The sequence below is a fragment of the Rutilus rutilus genome (genome assembly GCF_951802725.1).
Source record: "Rutilus rutilus genome assembly, chromosome: 7".
In the NCBI taxonomy this organism is placed as follows: Eukaryota; Metazoa; Chordata; class Actinopteri; order Cypriniformes; family Leuciscidae; genus Rutilus; species Rutilus rutilus.
In genome coordinates, this window is record NC_140221.1 from 39,101,285 (window position 1) to 39,124,005 (window position 22,721).

Genomic DNA, 22,721 nt, shown 5'->3' on the forward strand with positions numbered 1-22,721 from the left:
CATAAAATCTGCCAGTGCAGAAAGACAAAATATGCTTGAATTACAGATAAAATCTCTAAAAACAAGCCTTGATATCTTATGTCGTGATGCTTCTCAAGTAAATGCATCTTGCTTAATTGGCCTTTTAGATATTTTAACTTGGAGAAAAAAAAAAAAAAAAAAAACTCATTAAGAATAAGATGTTTTGCCATGAAAGTAAAACACTTCATCACTTTTTTTTTTAATAAGGCCTGAGGGGAAAAAAAAGTTAGAAAAATTAGGGGAACAAATCTAATTCATTGGCATTACAGCTTAAGTGTGCAATTTCTGTGCCATTAGTTTCATCAAAACATAACTGCAAGAATAACATCTGCAATTGGTTAGCCACAATAGCCAGTATATAGTCCTGCCTTTGGCTAAGCCAATTTTACCATGTCAGGCTGGTCGAGACAGTAAAGTCAGAGTGTTTCCATTTTTGAAGTAATCAACCAACAAATGGCTTATTTATAGTTGTCCATTCCTATTAAGCTGGACCAGGAGAGAAAAATGTCATATTACAGCTTTAAGAAGACCGAGTAAAGTTATACTCTATTAAATTTGATTTGCCCTTTATCTGATGCTTTTGTAACTCAAGCAGAAGCTTCAAATAATTACAGGAAGAACAGAGTAACCTGAGGTTAAGCGTCTAAAGTACAATGGCAATACTTTGTAGCTCACTTGTAGTGACCTACATCCATTCGGTTAGCTGCCTAGATCCACAACCAACAGGTTACGCCACCCCACAATATAGCATATTATGAGTGAGAGATATTTGGCTAAGTTCTCTCTATTTCCTGTGATTTTCTCTGTGAGCGGTGTCCTGCTGTGGCTGATCTGCCCTGAAGGGTGATAACCTGAAGCAAGCCTCGTCGAGCACATCAGAGAGCATGACAGTTACTGGATCACCTAGGAGTTTAACTTCACACAATGGAGTATCAGCCATGAAAGCAGAAAGGAAGAGATTCCCTCGAGTTACATGAGCTCATCAGGAAAAACCAAGCAATCGTGTGTGTTTGATGGGCGCTCTCTCGCTTTCCATCTCTCCCAGAGCGGTATGACGCAGTCAGTGCTAGATTTAATACTGATGCTCCAGAGGACAATGACATCTGGCAACACACCAACAGACCAATCAGCACTACCAAACAAGTGTGTGCGTTGTATACACAATCTAACAGTATTCACACACACATTGGGTTTCCATGTTTCACGGGGACTTTCCATAAACATTGATTTTTTTTTTTTACTGTACAAACTGTATATTCTATCCCCTACCCATCACAAAAAAACCATTCTGCATTTTTATATTTTTAATAAAACATTGTTTAGTACGTTTTAAGTGATTTTAATTACGAGGTATCAGGAAATGTCCTCATGAACTACGTTTACGTTGTAATACCGGTGTGATACCCATGTCATTATACAAATTTGTGTCCTCAAATCAATCACTCACTCACTCACTCACTCACTCACTCACTCACTCACTCACTCACTCACTCACTCACTCACTCACTCACTCACTCACTCACTCTAAACTTTACTATTTTTATAAAAGCTAAGTAAAGTTAACATAAAAATCTAAAATATGTTTTTCATTTATAGGAAAAATTCTAACAGTTTATGATGTATTCATTTATATAAATTACAAATCACACACACACATACACACAATAACCCGAGTCTGATACTCTCTGCTGTTTGGAGTCCTTGAGAAGTGCAATACATGGTGAAAACTTTCCCCAAAATGGTTACAAAAAAAGTTCACCCAGTTTCCAATGACAGAAAATTAGAACTATAGAACCATAACTAGAACAACATAGATCGACAGACAGATAGAACAATTAGAGAGATATTGTATGCTTTTTTTGTGACAAATTTATATATTAATAATAAAATTCCATTTGGTAAAACATTTTCATTGTCAATAGTGGCTGACTAGCAGAAGAAGTGGCCAGTCCCACTGTGGCAGAAACTTAATTTAGGTCCTGTGGGCTAGTGTGCAATACATGCAGCACTGCATGGAGATCTTAAAGAAAAAAAATGACTAGCTGAATCATTGAACACACTTCACTCACTCATTATGAGTTGCATGCGTGAAAAAAAAAAAGTTAACGCTTAAATGCTTTGATGAATCTGCCTTTAAGTGTGATCACGAGCTGTTTCAGAGGCAGAAATCAAGCCGAGCTGTGCATCAAAAGCCCCGACACGCTGATCAGAGACATGCTGTGTGTGTCTCTCTGCATCTCTCCAGCTAGCAAATATAAACACACACACACACACACACACACAGAACAGCGGCCCATGCGCATTCACAGTCTCTCCCCGTCCAGATGGCTGCTTTGTGGAGAGTCTTCCGCTCTGCAATTACAGCGATATGAAAGTGGTTTTCTTTTTTCCCCATTATTTCTGATCAGAGAGGGAAACGGAGATGCCAGCGGGTGTATGAGGGTCTGATAGACGCCCACGCGGGCTAGAACACACTGCATTTAAACACTGTGCCAGTGCGAGCGAACGCACAAAGGCCCGTGATCAGAAAGAGATCCCATCTGGAGAGAGGCTGCTTTATATTCATTGGGCTACAGTGATGGAGAAGTCTTCAGGGGAGGGTAATCAGATGCCTCTGGGAGGAGGTAAGTGACAGACACACGATGAACCGTGCTCTGTCTGTCCATTTCGCTTTAACTCTGGCCTGATAATATTCTATCTCTCCTGATGGTGTCAGAAAGCTGTCCTCTTAGAAAACTCAGTATGAGCGACAGAAGACAGACAGTAAAGAAGAAGAGAAGATCATGGATTGGAGTTAGGGCCTAACCATTAGTACCAGGGGTGTAGCAATCCTTACAACTACACTTTCCGAAAGTTTGTCACAGAACCATAGCTAGACAGACAGACAGAACCATAGCTTGATAGACAGACAGAACCATAGCTAGACAGAACCATAGCTAGACAGACAGAACCATAGCTAGACAGACAGAACAATAGCTAGAGAGACAGACAGAACGATAGCTAGCTAAACAGACAGAACCATAGCTAGACAGAACCATAGCTAGAGAGACAGACAGAACGATAGCTAGACAGACAGAACCATAGCTAGACAGACAGACAGAACCATAGCTAGATAGACAGACAGAACCATAGCTAGACAGACAGAACCATAGCTAGACAGACAGAACAATAGCTAGACAGACAGACAGAACGATAGCTAGCTAAACAGACAGAACCATAGCTAGACAGAACCATAGCTAGAGAGACAGACAGAACGATAGCTAGCTAAACAGACAGAACCATAGCTAGACAGAACCATAGCTAGAGAGACAGACAGAACGATAGCTAGACAGACAGAACCATAGCTAGATAGACAGACAGACAGAACGATAGCTAGACAGAACGATAGCTAGACAGACAGACAGACAGACAGACAGACAGACAGACAGACAGACAGACAGACAGAACCATAGCTAGACAGACAGAACAATAGCTAGACAGAACCATAGCAAGACAGACAGAACAATAGCTAGCTAGACAGAACCATAGCAAGACAGACAGATAGAACGATAGCTAGACAGAACCACAGCTAGACAGACAGAACCATAGCTAGACAGACAGAACAATAGCTAGACAGAACCATAGCTAGCTAAACAGACAGAACCATAGCTAGACAGAACCATAGCTAGAGAGACAGACAGAACGATAGCTAGACAGACAGAACCATAGCTAGACAGAACCATAGCTAGAGAGACAGACAGAACGATAGCTAGACAGACAGAACCATAGCTAGACAGAACCATAGCTAGACAGAACCATAGCTAGAGAGACAGACAGAACCATAGCTAGAGAGACAGACAGAACGATAGCTAGACAGACAGAACCATAGCTAGATAGACAGACAGAACCATAGCTAGACAGAACCATAGCTAGACAGACAGACAGACAGAACAATAGCTAGCTAGACAGAACCATAGCAAGACAGAACAATAGCTAGCTAGACAGAACCATAGCAAGACAGACAGATAGAATGATAGCTAGACAGAACCCCAGCTAGACAGACAGACAGAACCATAGCTAGACAGAACCATAGCTAGACAGACAGACAGACAGAACAATAGCTAGCTAGACAGAACCATAGCAAGACAGAACAATAGCTAGCTAGACAGAACCATAGCAAGACAGACAGATAGAATGATAGCTAGACAGAACCCCAGCTAGACAGACAGACAGAACCATAGCAAGACAGACAGACAGAACGATAGCTAGACAGAACCATAGCTAGACAGACAGACAGACAGACAGACAGAATGAAAGCTAGACAGACAGAACAATAGCTAGCTAGACAGAACCCCAGCTAGACAGACAGACAGAACCATAGCAAGACAGACAGACAGAACGATAGCTAGACAGAACCATAGCTAGACAGACAGACAGACAGACAGACAGACAGACAGAATGAAAGCTAGACAGACAGAACAATAGCTAGCTAGACAGAACCATAGCAAGACAGACAGATAGAACGATAGCTAGACAGAACCCCAGCTAGACAGACAGACAGAACCATAGCAAGACAGACAGACAGAACGATAGCTAGACAGAACCATAGCTAGACAGACAGACAGACAGACAGACAGACAGACAGAATGAAAGCTAGACAGACAGAACCATAGCTAGACAGACAGATAGAACGATAGCTAGACAGAAAGACAGAACGATAGAGAGACAGAACGACAGACAGACAGAATGAATGATAGCTAGACAGACAGAACCACAGCTAGACAGACAGACAGACAGACAGAATGATAGCTAGACAGAACCATAGCTAGACAGACAGAACCATAGCTAGACAGACAGAACAATAGCTAGACAGAACGATAGCCAGACAGACAGACAGAACCATAGCTAGACAGAACAATAGTTAGACAGAGACAGACAGACAGAACGATAGCTAGACAGACAGAACGATAGTTAGACAGACAGACAGAACGATAGCTAGACAGACAGAACAATAGCCAGACAGACAGAACGATAGCCAGACAGACAGAACGATAGCCAGACAGACAGAACAATAGCCAGACAGACAGAACGATATCCCATTCTCCCCACTTCAGCCTACCCCTTCCTGCACTGTCTGCACTATCACTATCAAGAAGAGCTACAAATAAGCCAAAACAAAGGAGGGAGAGAAAATGGATACAGGAAGCGAGAGAAGGTTATATTTGTTCTTCTTCGTCATTAACAGCATGCTGTGCGGCTTAACCACAGCTCTAGACCAGTAATCTGTCAGCCGCTGATGTACTGCTGTCACATTCATATGCACACACCTCAGTGAGCCCTTCCAGAAACAGCAGGCATTCAGTAATGACTGCAATGGCCACATTAATCCGGTCAACGCCGGTCAAAGCAGTCAACACTCAGGAACAGGTATAAGATCACACAGGGTTCACGCTCCACTGCCCTTGTCCATCAAGCTATCATTTAACCTGCAGAAAGAAATGACAGACTCACTCGTTTGCTCTTCTTGGAGTATGTGTTCTTCAGCAGACGATCTTTCACCCGCTCCTGGTCTCGCCCCACGCTGCTGGCCAGATTGTCGAAGCCATTTTCATCTATGTCAGGGGTCATGCTCTCCTCGGCCTCCTTCTGTCGTTTAACTACAATATCCTCCCATTTCTTCTTTTCCAGTTTAACCGAAACATTCTTATTCTGAAATGGGGAAAAGAAACAGGAGAAAAAGAGAGCTTATTCACTTGCTCTGCAGATGAGTGGTGTTAAGCTACTGATATCAGTTTGATTACTGCAAAACACATGCATATGCACAGCAATGTCAAATACCTTTTAAGAGGAGGAAGGGGAGAGAAAATATAAAAGGGAAGAAAGGAAAGCACTGTAAAGGAAAGGAGTGCAAAGGAACAGAGCGTAGAGGGAAAGGAGGATTGAAAAGGAAAGGAGCGTAAAGGTGTGTAAAGGAGAGGAGCATTAAGGAAAGGAAAGGAGCATAAAGCAAAAGAAAAGAGCATAAAGCAAAGGAAAGGAGCATATAGGAAAGGAAAGAAGCAGAAAGGAAAGGAAAGGAGCAGAAAGGAAAGGAGCGGAAATGAAGGAAAGGAAAGGAAAAATAACAAGTAAGAGGAGAGAGAGTGGAAGAGTAAGAGCAGCGGAAGCGGGGGGAAAAGGAAATGAAAAAGAAAAAAAGGGGAGAAAGAGAATGGAAAGAAGTGGAAGAGGAAGTAGAAATGAAAGGGAATGGAAGGAAGAAGAAGAGAAAAAGCCCTGCATGTTTCTTCATGACAACCATAAGGTGACTATTCCAGCAAGTCTCATATCACTCAATTATTGTGTGATTACAAGAAAAACTTGGCAAGAGAACAAATGGCAAAAAAACTGTGCTGCTTTGTAAACACAACCTTGCCTGTTTAAATGAACTGCAGACACACACAGTTGGACAAACATGTGTTTAATTCACAAACATAAAGGCCTATTTGCACAGTCAAAAAGCACTTCAAGATTTCAAAACAAATGAATTCTATGATGAAATCAGGCATTATTGGAGTAAGATGTGTATGTACTGTACACACTCCCAGATGAAAATTCAGAATGAGACACGGTATGAATTTTCACAAAAGATAAGTTTGTGAACATTTCATACTTCTGTATCGTTTTGTTACATTGGACTTTTGGGGGCTACTGTGCATAACAATAGAAATTTAAATGATCTTCATTCACGTAATATATCCAAACCCAAACAAAGGGAATGAATGATTTACTCTTATAGATAACCAGAACATGATGTAGCACATCTGTCCTTATCTCTGCCTCTGTATAGTGTAATATCCACCGGGACATGCAATTCAATCAGGCCTTTCTACGGTCTCCTTCATCAATGACCCATCCAACTCAGGACATCCAGAGGACATAAAGCATGACATGGGAACACTTAGGACAGGGTGGTATGGCAGTATATACTGCATAATGTTCCAATAGAAATGTGTCCACTGGCTTATATTGTGGCAAACAGGGGTGTTACACATAACTGATGCCATTGAAGCAAAACATAGTATTGACTTTCCATCCATTAAAGTTCAAATAAATAAAAAAAAAATAGTAAAAAAAAATAATTCACCTGAATATCCAAAAATGAATGCATTAACACATGGTTACACAATGTATAAAACCTTCTCTTTTTTTTTTTTTCATATTATGAGGAAAAATAACTATCATAAGTGTTATGTAACAGTTTGGTTAGTCACATTTGCACTCAACGCTAATGGCCATGGGAAGGATTTTGTGCAGTCAGGTTTCTGGCATTGTAACAGCAAAATATAGTAGATTTTCTCCTAAAAGCATGAGTAAAAAAAGACTTTCAAAGACAGTTGAAATAATCAGCTTCATTTAAGAAACCCACCATGCTGTTTACACACTCATCTTTCACAAAGAAAGGCAGGGGTGAAAATCTTACAGCATCTGGTGAGATTTTATGCCGGGTCATGTGGAGTAAATTAGACCACAGAGCCTCAGAGAGCAAAACAAAACAAAAAAACACTGAGATTTGGTGGGAGGGGGAAAGGGTGTTTATTCAATTCAAACTCATCTAACCCACCTGTATCAGGTCAAGAAGCATGTCCTAAAATCTGGCAACCCTGAATATCTGGCAACATAACCTCACCACTACAGGAAGTCTGTGGTCACTCGGCTGACTCTCACTATCCGCTGATTCTCTTTGTCCACTACTGAATGCAACGAAACAAAAAAACAACAAACAAATCCAATTTGAGTGTGTGAGAGATAAGGCAATTTACAAAGTTAATCTTTGTTACAAAGACTTGAAATGAGCAGGGATTTACACTACAAAGGAAACGAGTATGGCATAAAAAAAAACGAAATAGAGGTCAGATATTTAAAAAGATCTAAGCTTGAGGAATAATAAAGAAGTTGCTCCAAAAGAATAGATATCAATAGTTCAGAGGAGTTAACCTGATCTGCCTTTTAGCAGCCACAGCAGGAGACGTGAAAGAGATTAAATATTGATCAAATGACACAGTGGCTTCCTCTGGATAAGAGAGAAGACAATGATAGACAGAATGTGTGTTCAGGTCTTTCAATAACAATTTTAGCTGATTCGAGAATTTGACGGTGGTGTCTTAAAAGGATAGATTTATAGAGATGAAAGCTTGCTCTTATGTTGCTTATTTAGTTGATTTTACATATATGCACAAGGCTGCATTTATGTGATCAAAAACACAGGAAAAACAGGAAAATTGTAAAATAATATTACAATTTAAAATAACTGGTTTCTATCGTAATATAATTTAAAATCTAGTTGATATATGTGATGGCAAAACTGAATTTTCAGCATCATTACTCCAGTCACATGATCCTTCAGAAATCATTTTAAAATGCTGATTTGGTGCTCAAGAATCCCTTCTTAGTATCAATGGTGACAAGAGTTGTGCTGCTTTATATTTTTGTGGAAACCGCAAAAATGACCAGAAAGAAAATGACAATATACATTTCAGGATCTTGCTACACTGCCAAAAGACAACCAGAAGAAACTATACCGCATTAATTGCTTTGACAGGAAAACAGTTGCTAAACGTGTGTAAGAGGCAGCTAGGTTGTACCTCATTTTACATGTACCTTGAGAAAAAGTAGCATAACAGTTATATTTTTTATAAAAAAAATATATATATTACTACACATCTCATGTACTGCATCAAAAAGGTTGTTCTTCATTGTTTGCTTGTGCTGTGAACATTACATCGTCGCAATTGCCCTAAATTTAAGTCAGAGCATGAAAACCAGCGTTCAGAAATGTTCAGCTTGAAGGAAAACCGTTCAAAGTATTTTTTGATACAAGCCATAAATCACATGACTGGTACTTTACAGTGCCTCAACTCTGCAATTTATCGGCTCTGCTGCCATACACGTCCTCAAGAAGCTGTCAAAACAACTACGAGAGCCCTCCATCACATCACTAAATTATTCCCAAAGAGTTCAGTGAAGTCTGAGCAGACATTTCAGCTAATGTGGCATAAAGACATCACAGCTGAATGTCGTGTCACACAACACGACTTTGATTCTGTAAGTCAACATGGCTTCATCAGTGGAACACCTACACAAGCATCTCACACTTCCTGTGCTCGGCGTAAAGGAGAAACAGCATGTCAACTGCAATTCGCATTTCAGCATTTCCACTAGTTTTCCTGCATGCAGCCATCAGCTACTGATCTTTGCCTTCTCAGCTCTCCGGGAGAAAAGATAGCGAGAGGTAGAGATGAATAGAGAATGGGTGTTGAAAAAAAAAAAGAAAAAAAAAGAAAAGACACTTATTTAAAATGGAGTGCAAGAATGTCTCAAAGTCCTCCACCTCCAGAATTCCTCCGGCTGTTCTGCACGGCAAACTTTACATACTGATTTTCTAAAGAAATTCTACAGTGTCATGTTTATACCCAGGATATATTTACTGTAAGTCTCAAGGGAATATGGTTCTATTTAAGCTTCTGGCTTGTTTTAAAGTTGACATTTGAAATTTGCCTTCTCCCATCCAGAGATATAAATGTGAACAACTCCCTAAACTTTAGGACATACCATGAATGATCCCTCATTCACGAAAGCACAAATCCAATATAATTGTACGCATTTGTTTTCTTTCTCAATTGTTTACATTTCACGTAAGCCATTAGCAACTGTATTTGATATAATTTTGCGTGCATGTGACCGTTCAATCACAAAGAGACACGAAAGAAAATGGAATATGGTGTTCGAATAGTTTTCTCTTTCGCATCTTCTTGCACTCAAATCATGGTTTAAAATCACGTGACTGTTTAAACTGACAGGACCTAAAACACATGCAAATGAAAAACTTTTGCTCTATGATGGTTAAACTTTGCAATTAATTTGAGAATCACGTGCGTTTTGAACCATGGTGCCTGGTCCACACGGATCAACTACAATCACTACACTTGACATACATACACACACACACACACACACACACACACACACACACGGATGGATGTCAATTGGATAGATGGATGTCATTTGCATGGATGGATGGATGTCAATTGGATGGATGTATTTATGTATGGATAGATGATGCTAAGTGGACGGATGGATGGATGGATGGATGGATGGATGTCAAGTGGATGGATGGATGGATACTACAACTCTAAGTTAAATTTATCACAACACATTTTAGTTTCTAAATAATTTAGAACTTCCTTACTATACAATTTGAAAAAGAACATTGTTAGACCAGTGCATCTCTACTGTAAGCCAAAATAAATGACCATTAACTTTCTTGACCCCATTAAAGATTGAACAGGATGTTCATTTCCTCCTTCCGAGGAAAGACTCTGATCATCCAGTTAGTTTTATAGACCGCACTTACACTAAACCATCTCCCTACACCATCTTACAACTCATGCATCTGGCAGTAGCCTTTGTATGGTAATACCAATTTGCATTATTGAACCACCAGAATGTAGTGAACTATTACGGTACCATAAATCATTGCTTTGCAACACATAATAAAATTACACTAAGTGGAAATGTGTTTTATGCTATTTAAGGTTTTTTTCCGCTAGATGTGCACTAACTGCCGTTGCTTTTGTGAAAGCGAATCACCCAGAATCAATTAGTCTGTGGAAATAATCCCACCCAAGCAGCCCACAAACTGGAACTCAAGCCAATATACTGCTGCTGATGGCCAGAACTCTGAGAGAGAGAGAGAGAGAGTGTGAGAGAGAGAGAGAGAGAGAGAGAGAGAGAGAGAGAGAGAGAGAGAGAGAGAGAGAGAGAGAGAGAGAGAGAGAGAGAGAGAGAGAGAGAGAGAGAGAGAGAGAGAGAGAGAGAGAGAGAGAGAGAGAGAGAGAGAGAGAGAGAGAGAGAGATTTGTAACAGGACTTCAGAAATATTTATCCATGCTCGGAGGGCACCGAGGCTGTAGATTTATGTGTATATGGTGAGCCGTTTCTGCACACGCTCAGATCGTTGGGATAAATCACTACGTTAGCGAACAGAGTTAAATTGCATTGATTTAGCAGAGTGTTCGACACTGTGCTGGCAGTCTGTGCAAATGAATGGAGTTGTTAGCTCCTGCAGATGCACACACTCCGACCAACACATCTTTAATTAAGTCACACTGAAAGCACAATTTACAGTGACTTACACAGGCAAAATGTTTCTGAATGGTAGAAGTCTGACAGAACAGCAACTGTGTGTATATGTGTGCTCAGCTAAATATACCTATGAGTGACACATAAATAGGCTTTAGCTGCTAGAACCAAGTATGACATTTAAGTACAACACACACAAAAACTGAACTTTCAGACAGTTTGCATGTTTTTCAGGGCTTAAATTAGTCATATTAAATAGGGCTGTCAACTGATTAAAAATTTAATAAAATGTAATGTTAATTAATTATAGGTAAATCACATACAGTTATGACCAAAGTGATGTCCATTTATTCAAACATAAAAAAATATATTAAAAAAGCTGCTAAAGATTTTGTAAGCATATTGCATAGTTGTGCTTTGAGTCGATTGTTTTATTTGTGATAACGCCATGAATACGCCGTAATTTTTAGCAAGGCTGTCATACAAAGAAATTATGAACACATGGAAAAACAAGAGAGAACCAATGAAATATTAATAACTGATTATGTTAAAATATATATAAAAAAATATTTTCCTCATATTTTGATGGCTTAATTGAACTTGTATGGTCATTAAAAACAAATATCCAGTCTGAACATCACTTTTGGCCACTACTGTATACATTTTTGCTGAGAAAATGTCCAGATGATGATACTTGCATTACAGATCTTGCATGAGAAATTACATTTTTGTGTCAGACAAAAACATTGACAAGACAACACAAAAAGTGACATTTAACTGACAGCCCTAATATTAACTCTTTTTTTTTATCATAAAGGGAGAGTTTTAAAATTAAATCAGGTGAAATGGATATCTTTGATTAAAACTCTTGTACTTATTGTACTCTTGTATTTATTGAAAGACAAACTGAACAAGAATGATATTTTGGACTACGTGTCAAGAATTTAAAGAGATTAATTATGTGCTCTTTTTAAAATGAACATTGTTTTTTGTGCCAAACATATGGATCAAAACAGCCGTGAGAAGTGAATGTTGTTCAGGTCTCTGAGGTTCTCTTCATTAGTAAATCAAGTTGCTCAGAGGACAGCACAGAGGAGTTCTGTCTGTTCTCTCTTTCCCTCTATCTGCACCTCTCTGTGTAAGTGACCAAGCAGGAGGCTGGCTGTTCCAAGTCATTAAAACGCATCCACAGACCCGAGAAGGCCCCGAGTTTTGGCTCATTACTTCGATTCCCCATGGAGCTCTGCAGGAGCATCTCCATCTAAAAACACTACCTCCATTCGGGCCCAGTGCCTGACTCTCCCCGTCTCATCTGCAGATTTCACTGAATCATCTCCTCTAGTTACTGCCACGGCCCGTGCCTGACTCTCAGCCTCACAGTAGCTTTGATTTAACATCCGGCCCCTGAGAACTTCGTCAACTCCATCTACTATTGTGAAGTTTTAGATTTACCAACACTATGTAAAAAGTGTAGAATCGGTGTACGAAATCAGAGCAGATAATCCACTATAAGTCATGAACAAGAGAGGATGTGCATTACAGTAATTTTAACAGAAAAAAAAATAAAGTTAAATAAAGTTGCTTATTGCATTTACATATTTGGAGAATGATCAATACTGCATATGTTATAATTATTATTTATATCTAAATACACACATTCTACTATAATGGGTTGAACCAAGTGGATGGACGGACAGATAGAGCAGTAGATAGCTAGAACAATGGATGGACAGACATATGGATAGATGGTAGGGTTGGCACTGGGTTGCCAGTACTGGGAAAATATGGGTATATATTTATTTTAAACGGTACAATGTCATGATTTTGCTCATTTCGGTTCTTGATACACTGTTTCAAAGTTCACCGCTAGGTGGCAGTGTACTAACCAAACTGACACGAAAACGTGTTTCATCACCATGAAACTTCCTCAGCTGATAGCTGAAGTACTACGTTTTTGAAATGTCTATGTTTAATTATGCAAATTATGCATTCTCTCATTAAATATGCGCGATTTTGCATATATTTTCAGTAGATAGATCTGAACATATGATAAAGCCAGGTGCAAAATTATTTTTTCATTTTGTTTACACACAAGATGAAAATAAAAATTCAGGATATATGCTTTCATTACCTAGGAAACAAAAATATACTGTCCATAGACTTAAAACTTATATTTTTAAAATGTCACATAAATCAGGCCAGGAATGATTTATTAACAAATCCCTCAGAAAATATCTTCAGAATACTGCTAAGTGTATAACTGGAAAGTTTGTGTACATAGGCTGAGATTTTTGTACTGGAGACTGAAAAAAAACTCATTTTGAGAAAGCGGCATTTAAAGATTTAAATAGCTCTAAAAGAGATTTCGTCATTAGCTTTAAAGTCCCTGTAAAGTCAAAATTAAGTATGTGTTCTGAGTTTGTCACACCACAGAAAAAGGTGTTATTAGCCACCCAGCCAAATTTGAATGATAAAAAAAGCCGGCAAGTCCATAAAATAAGCTATCAAAATCTTGAAAAAATGAGCAGTAGTCTCTGCTCTCAAACGCTGGGGGCGTGTCCACTGGCTGCGCTGAAACCACGCCCACTCGCGGGAAAGCTGCCGTCGCCACACTCAACTGTCACCGCTACAGCCGGAATGGATGCTCCTAGGTTTTACAAAGCCATACATGTTCGAGCCTGGACTACCTACTATAATTATAACATAAGCATACAAGACAACTTACACTCATTGGTGGGCTCGCACTGCCGACGATGGCACCAGTTGTCGGCGCGACGGGAGGATGAAGGCCGAGGCGGGAGATAGTCGGCTCGGCCCCATTCACCAGTAACAGCAGGTTATCAGTGAATCCCAGTTGTCTCCGACGAAAGTTTATAAAACTATCCCGTGTAAAATGATCACTACAGAGGCGGGTTTTGGCGGTGATCCTCAGCTGTCCATCAAGGTGGCTCTTCACAAAATTAATTTAAATAAGGACACCGATCTGTTTTGTACGTGATCGCATCCAGGTAGTACGCATTTCCGTGACGAAGGCATAGCTAGCTAGTAAACTGTAAGCTGTAGTAACTAATAAGTCCTGACAGTGACTCGCGATCGGCAAACTGATGTGAATGAATGTGCTATATTGTTAGGGGAGGGGCAGCGTCAGGGGCTCCAGTGCGTCATCAAGTAGAGGCGTGTCCAGGAGCTCAGGGGCTTCAGTGCGTCATCGAGCCCCCGTTTTAGCCCCGCCCAAAAAATCCGGAACACAGCAATGGTGAAAAACTGTTTAACGGTCTAACTCCACAATTCAGTACTTCACAGTTCACAGTCTTTGTAACATGTTTTAGCAATACATTTCTAACATTTATAATGTGTTTAGAATTTTTTTTTTGAATTGCCTTTACAGGGACTTTAAATGCCCCTTTGGACATTCACGATTGGTTACTGATAGAAAGGAAATGCCCATATTTGGTTAGTTACATAGCGTTGTGCAGCAGACTCAGAGCTTTACAACGATACCGGTCATATGACAGACTTCAGTAAATAGACGGAACTCGGTATGTCGCGTTGGAATGCTAACTTCTTGGTAAATTCGGGAGAAACTTACTGCCGCAAGTAAGATGTTTATTTTATTACATTTTGCTTAATGTATATTTTCAACGTGTTTTTATTTTTATTTTTTTTTATAGCAGCTTGAAAGAACACATATTGAAGGAGTAAACTAGACAAAAATCTCGAAACTGACCAATGCATGAAAAATCTATGTTTTTGCCTGCCGTGTCTCGCCTTAAGAGATCGACAGGTGAGTGCACCACTCAAAAGATCTAATTTAGACATTAAATTTAATCAGTATGGAAGCTTGTTTCCACCACTGAATAAAAAAATTAAAAAAGTAATTGTTATTTTACAATAAGTCTGACTTTTTTTCTCAGGATTGTGTGATATAAGCTCGCAATTGCGAGTTATAAAGTTAGAATTGTGAGATGTTAACTATTCTGACTTTTTTCTCGCAATTCTGACTTTATAACTCATTATTGCGAGTTTATATCATGCAATGGAAACAAGCTTACATGGATCAATGCACATATATAAGACAGAAGCAATGTAATTTGCAGCCAGAAGCCATTTGCTCATGTGAAGAGACAGAGAGAGGGGAAACGCGGTACTGCTGATTCACTCACGCTGTTTGTGAAATTACTTCTCATGAAAAGTTTTACAATTACTGATTTTGGATGGGTGGATGTTTTTCTTCTCCAAAAGAAATGTGCATTTGTGAAAACATAAAAAAAAAAAATTTCATAAAGACAAATTCATTTAGTCCTACTCATATAATAGAATCACTTCAGACAATCCTATCACACACTGATGAAGTCTGATGAAACATGAAGATTCCCAAACTAGCAATTGAATACATGTAATAAACTCCACTCATCTTTTTAATAAACGGCAAGGTGTCATTTACTGCAATTAAACCAGATGGAACATTTACTACTCGCAGCTGATGGCTCCGGTAGGACAGGCCTTGTTACCATCACATCTGAAACACTCGATTGATTTTTAGTTTCAGATAGTTATTTCCTGTGTATTTCTATATTTACTGAATAACCAGATATACAGCAAAACATGCTAAAGAGAAGCACACTTCCAAGTATTTTGAAAATCATAGTTAAACCAAGAACCATGTGGGCTGTCCTGAACTGTTTTCTTATCCGACACATGCAGCCTCTACTAATGACTGTTGCTTTAAGAGGAATCAGAGCACTGGGCAAATTTAGCCCATGCTTGGCTTGGGTTGAACAACCCAGTGTGGCGTCCTCCAGTGACTCGATAACTGTTTCCTGCTGCACTGCGCTTGCTTCCTGCTGTGAGGTTCTTGAAAGTGAGGACTGACTGAGCTCAGAAGAAAATGACAGTTGACACTGCAAAACAATCTGGCCAAAAAAAAAAACCCAAGGTCAGTTTTTAGGGCTATTACTGTCAAACTGGCTAAGCCTTATATAACTGCACTCATCCTAAGTAAAAACCAATGATCTGGTGTTGGAGTTAGTCATCCTGAACGCACCAGGCATCATTCCTCAGGTGATGCCAGTCATGCAATTAAAGCTGTAAATTATACAGGGGGGAACCCTGTCAGTTAGTTCATTACTCTAATATTAGGCGATTCGGAGAGGCTAGCAATAGCGAGCTAGCTTTGAAAGCATAATATCCCACCCTCCCTTCAGAGCGTCTCCAAAACACATGAACGCACACAGCAGAGTTTGCAAAGCGTCGTGAGACGAGAGACGGTGTTAAACTACCGCATGTCTCAAAGCACATAACATCACAATAATGATGAACATAAACAACTTAAAGAGCACTGACCTGTATCACCTGACTGCTGCAGATTCATTTAAAGGGACACTCCACCCATTTGCATTAAGCTTTGCATTGTTAGAAACCCAGTCATACTATTGAATGGTCGTGCAACACTCTCTCATTTTCCCCTGAGACGGGAGAAATCCGTCATTTACCTTTTACTATTCCTCCTACAATAACGCAAAAAACGTCATTTTGCGTCATTGTAGGAGGAAGTGTAAGAGGGGGGGATTTCTGTTGAGACTACAAGCACTAGTTCCTCATCTTTCCCAGGGGTGGGACCCGCTCACGCTACAGACCTATTACAGATCAGTGGGTGGGACTTTACTCTCTGAAACTGAAAGCAATATCCTCCATCTTGTTTGAAGCTAAGCTAACAGGCGCTGTGGAGACAGATGTAAAGTTATGACAATAGCGGAGGAGAGTGCTCAATATGATATAGAAGAAGAGGATTTCGGAAGTCTGATGCTTGAATCAGGTGTTTGTGGCTACCTTTACAAGCCGCATTATAGCGAAGAGCAGCCGAGGCAGCAGACCTGCCTGCCGCGGACGAGGAGCCCGGACTGGCTCGAGTTAGGGCGGACTGGTGGCGCCGGTGATCTCACTATGCAACTCATAGACTAAGATGCAACTACGAACACAGAGATAGAGTCCGTCTGAGGCAAAGAATTTCAACTATGACAATTTCTCCTGGACGAAATCTCTGAATCAGACGAGGACACGGACGTTTGTGTTGAGAACTATCCTAGTTTCGCACCGCATATGTTCTGACTGAACATCCAGGTACCATGCAATAATTCACCTTTTCGAAAGAAATACAAACGAGGAGTAATGAGTTCGCCAACTAACTAGACATTTTGTGTGAATGTGAAATGAATTTCAAGCTCTGGTGGTAGCTAGCCTTGTAGACGGAAAAGTGATTTCTCTTATAGGCATATATGCGCTTTCTGGATTAGTGGGAGTGGCTTGCGGAGCTGTGCAATGTGGTGCATTGTGGGAGTTGTTGTCTTTCATACAAATGCGTCCTGAAGTTATTTTTTGTCTTTCCTCGGTCACGAAGGCACCAAATTCAAAATTTATTTTACATTTCGACTACATATATGACCCACTTTAAATAAAAAACAATGTTCAAATGGGTGAAATGCCCCTTTAAGCATTGATTGCACTGCTCGATGACTGACGTCTGTCTAACTCTGCACAGCATGAAACGCTATGCAGACAATCAGGGTGTGTGGAGGTATGCAAATACATACGCTGATAGGCAGGTAGGACATCATATCATTGCATTCGAATTCAATGACTGGACATACATTTTATGGTCCTACACCTTTCACAGAAGTATATATATACGCATGTATATACATAGACACACACACACATACATACATTTAGACCAATTAACTTAGTGATTGCTATCAGGATGTGAAGAGAATTTCAACAACAACAAAAAAAAAAGAAAAAGAAAAAATGCCTGAAACAAATCACCTACCCTACCTTTTAACTAAAGATTAAAATTAACAACAAAGTCCAATTATTAGATTCAATTGCTATTCATTTTTATATATACACTGTAATAATCAACACTCAAAAACTTGTTTTTATATTTTATTTAGCAAAACGCTCCGAGTTATTTTTCTCTAGCTATTGAATGGTTTCCTGAGGTAAATGTACAGCTGTTGACATCTTTCTGCAATTAAAACACTGATTGAGAGCGATTACATGAGAAATTATACTTTCAGTAAGATGTACAGTTTCTTTCAAAATACTTTCTGATGTTCATTCATGTTTACATCATGTTACTAGTAATAAAGAGGTAGACATAATCAGCTCAAGTGCGCTTGAACTGAGGTGGCAACGGCGATGTCATGCCACATTAAAGAGCATTAAACCGTATTTATTGTTTGAATTTCAAAAATAAATATTCAATTTGACGTGCAAAAGCATGGGTGCCTTTCCAGTTTGTTGACTAGTGTCATATTCTGGAAGGTCTGGGAACATATTTGACTAATTAAGCCTGGTGATGACAAATTCTCTGACTCATACTCTAGATCTCTAAGGGTGTTTTGCTGAAACTTGATGACATCTCATCTAACAAGCTATGTGAAATTTATCATCCTTCAATATATCAGACCTATAAAAAGATATTAAAATTCCCTAAGTATGTTTCAGCTTATGTACAATACAGTACTGCAAAGGTTGGGCAAACATCGTATTGGTTAGATAACACATATTCCATGGATCAATCCCCTTGGAACAACTTGGTTCACCACAAAAAATAAACTGTCAGCTCTCAAACCCAGTTGGTTTAAATGGCATAAATCCATACAGTACTACATTTTCCTTTTTGGGTTAACATTGCACTACATCAGTGTTCAATCCTGCTCTTGAAGGTCCAAAGGTCTTTAGGTTCTCTCAACATTTATCCTTGCTCTTGGGCAAAATGGTGGTACTTCATGCATCACCCCTAAAATCTAACCACAGGACATACCATACCTTATATTTGAGAGAGAGGCCATTCAGCCTATATAATAAAAACAAAAAAACACATATCTGATGTGTAACATCATTAAACTTACAGTTTTTAATTTGTCTTTCTTTGACAATGACATTTAGTTGTTTCAGCTAATGAGAGCTCCCACTTTAAATTAAGCCTGACAGAAACACGGTTAAATAAGTGCAACGAGCCCTTCAGTTGAGTGGCACATTCATTGTGAGCTTGTGTGTGTGACTCCCTGAGAGAAGAGCTACTTAAGGCAAATCTTCACCTCAGGAAACTTCAACCATCTATATCCCTCTCTTATCTTCCATAGCTTTCTCTAGGGAAATACCACCTTTGACCTCTTCTCTCTCTGTGCCCGTGTACAATTTATTCATACAGGAACTCAACTCTTAAGGGAGAACAACAAAAATCCCATTCTGAGCCGACCAACCTCCAAACTAAATGGCTTCTCTCGTTCAACAGTCAAAATGAAATTGTCCTCCAAAAAGCTCTAGCACATTTCATTCGGTCGGTATTCCCAAGTCTGAAAAATTCTGATCAAGGATGATGTCATGGCGCAGTGGTTCTCCAACAGCGTGCAGTTGCACCCCGGGGTGCAGTGAAAACAGTTCCACGCAGCCTCCATTTCCTCACGCTGCAAAAGCCAAGACAGCCTGCCATTTATCGTTATTACATCTGAATGTATGCCAAAGTCAATCTCATAAAGAAAGGGCTGTTTCATTCTTAAATTATGAATCTTGGATCATCACTTGCTGGGCTGCCACGGTGTAACATCCAGCGCCTGTCAGAAGCGGGCGTTTAGTGTGTATCTAGGAGGGTGACCTGCTGATGTTCCTGACTTCATCTAGATACACACCACAAAATTCACACTGAAACAAGTCTCTAGAAATCTAGCAGTTTGAACAAACCTAGGAAATCTACTCCAACAGTTTGAGAAACCAAATGTTGCTCTATGGCTGTGTGTTACTCTGGCAGTAAAGATTTGTATTTGACTCAAAAGAAAATTAAATCAGTAGGGATGCACCTAAATAAAAAAATTCTGCCTTGATACTGACAAGCTGATAATTATACTCAGGTTATGGCCAATAACAAATAAATGGGCAATTTCAAAATTCTACACTATTTTATCTAAATACATACAAAATAAAACAATGTAAACTAAAACCACCTGGTGGAAATGCTAAGTATCACAACACTGTAATGTACTGTATGAAAAATGGATATTCATTTTGAGATTTCTTAAAGATTACATTTAATAGAGTTATTAAATGTAATGTTTTTTTTTAAGTAACTTTGAGTGTTAGATAGCAAAGGTAAGTGTTAAGATGGCAAAGGTAATCTAAATGTAAAATCAGTATTAATAGTATTTATTATATTATATATTATTAAAATTAGAACATTATTAGCCAAAAACCAATATGGTGCCAACTGCCAATATATTGTCTCTTCCAATCAATTAGTGATAAGGATTTATTTTTTATTTTTTGGAGTAATTTCATTTAGAGAAATGAGCAAGGAAGCTAAATAACTATTACTAAAACTCTAATATTAGCTGATAATCAACATAGTGCTAAATTATATATTAGTGATCAGCTGGTCAATATAATGCAGATATTTACAAAATACAATTCAATGATGAGATGAGACTTATACAAACTTGCTGAAATGAAAAGAAAATGTATTACTACACAACACAATTCACTAATTTGCACTAATTTGTATTTGTCAAAGCGGGAGAAAAACTTCTGCTTATTACTAAACCAAATCCAAACTGCATGCATATGTAGAACATACCATTTCACACTGATGTGTAAATGACAACTATAGAAACCCTAATAGATGCTGACTGAAATGAACAAACAGATCTGATTTCTTAACTTTCAAAATGAACAATCAGTCTTGAAGATTGAATCCGAATAACAATTTAAATTTGGTCCAGCGTGAACACCACTTTGAAAAATGGGTCCCAAACCTCTGAACACGGCTGTACATTTTGGAAGAAGAAATAAAATGTGTTAAATACCTGTTTGGTTGCACACCTCTAAAAGGTGAACACAATAAATAAATCAAATCCAGTTATAATTCTGGTCTTTTAGTCTGAGAAAATGCTGGAAATTGGATAATGGATGCTTTGTTAACAACTCCGAAATTGCATGTCAGTACATGCAAATAACTGAAACGACAGCTCACCACAAGCTGAAAAGACCAGCACACCTGATGAGTGTTTTCTATTCACACAAAGCAGCCAATTATGAATAAGTCTAAGTGTCACAGCAGAAAATGAGTGAGCCTCTCTACATGAGAAGGGGCCTTTGTTTAATTGTATGCAGGAGAGACTAGGCGAGAGAGAGAGATACGAGAGCGAGCGAGACGTGAAAGAGAGATGAGAGAGATGTAAGGTTAAGGGCTATCTATTATGTATGACAGAAAGCTCTTGGCAATGCGCCTCTGTAGGAGGACCTGTGGAGATTCAGTCACAGCAAGAGAAGCAGGCCAGAGACCAAATCCCTTCAGCACAAGAGATCATCAGAACCTGAGCTCACTATTACATCTGACTAACACCATGGCAGGAGAGCACATTACATTATGAATGAATAGCATACAAGTGTAACAGAGAGCAGAATGGGTCATGGCCGATTTGATACAGACTTTGGATTGGGACAGGATTGTTTTTTGACTGACCAGTGGCATTTTTGGGAAAACATTCTGAAAACTAAAGGTTAAATTTTAAATCAAACAGCTGCAAAAGCCTAACACCACCTAGCAATGATGACCAGCAATTCATGGTTCACAGCTGATGTAAACTAAAGGTTATTGGCTAATTGGCCAATTAAAAGGATGAACCATTCAATATGTTCAGCCCCAACTTCCTGTTTCAATAGGAAATATGAAAACGCATTAAAAATAAACTGTGCCATTTCATGGAGCTTATATATATATAAATAAATAAAAGTGTGTGTGTGTGTGTGTGTGTGTGTGTGTGTGTGTGTGTGTGTGTGTGTGTGTACTGCAAATTCAAAATAAGGGTGTTGCAATATACTGGTATTTGTTGTTGGGTAGTAATTGATTACATGTAATCTGGATTACGTAATCAGATAAAAAATAAGTACTTGTGATGAGAGTATATTACGTTTTTAAAATATTCTTAAATCAGACTACAGTTGCTTTTTTATTGATTACATGATTGCATGCTATTCTCGCAATGGCAGTAAATTATTCACAATTCATTGATTCTCCCTGCTACTTTATCTTTTAAACATTGTTGAGTGTTTCTCAACATTGCAACACTGCACATCTAATCAACTCCTGACGAACATAAACCTATTTTCAAATCTTAAATGAATTACATTAATACTAAAATAATACCGATAATAACAATAATGAGATTTACTGTGAATATTTACTGATAGTCCTAACACTATGTTTTCTCAACATTCCCTCAAAAAAAAAAAATTGAAGTTCACACAAGTTTCAACTTACTACAAGAAAGATTGAGCAATATAACTTAAACAGTACAATTGATGAAACACAGCCAGCAGACATGCATCCTCATCAGAGGAAATGTTCGACTGTTCAAGGCTAACACAAATTTAAACAAGCTTTGCAAGGTCTGGCTTTTTTCAAGAGCTATTAAGGTAGGTGTGTGTGGGGGTGTGTGGGGGGTGTGGGTGTGTGTGTGTGTGTGTGTGTGTGTGTGTGTGTGTGTGTGTGTGTGTGTGTGTGTGTGTGTGTGTGTGTGTGTGTGTGTGTGTGTGTGTGTGTGT

The 22,721-nt window shown here is 39.0% G+C and overlaps 1 protein-coding gene across 14 annotated transcripts in view; it reads right to left on the reverse strand.

Moving 5' to 3' along the window:
• The window catches only part of fbrsl1 (fibrosin-like 1), a 308,761-nt gene that overhangs the window by 239,998 nt on the left and 46,042 nt on the right, over nt 1–22,721 (reverse strand). For all 14 annotated transcript variants that reach the window (XM_084413325.1, XM_084413316.1, XM_084413317.1 and 11 more), the window contains exon 2: nt 5,512–5,709. In XM_084413325.1, coding sequence (XP_084269451.1) covers nt 5,512–5,709 — 198 coding nt within the window. The remainder of the gene's footprint in view (nt 1–5,511; nt 5,710–22,721) is intronic.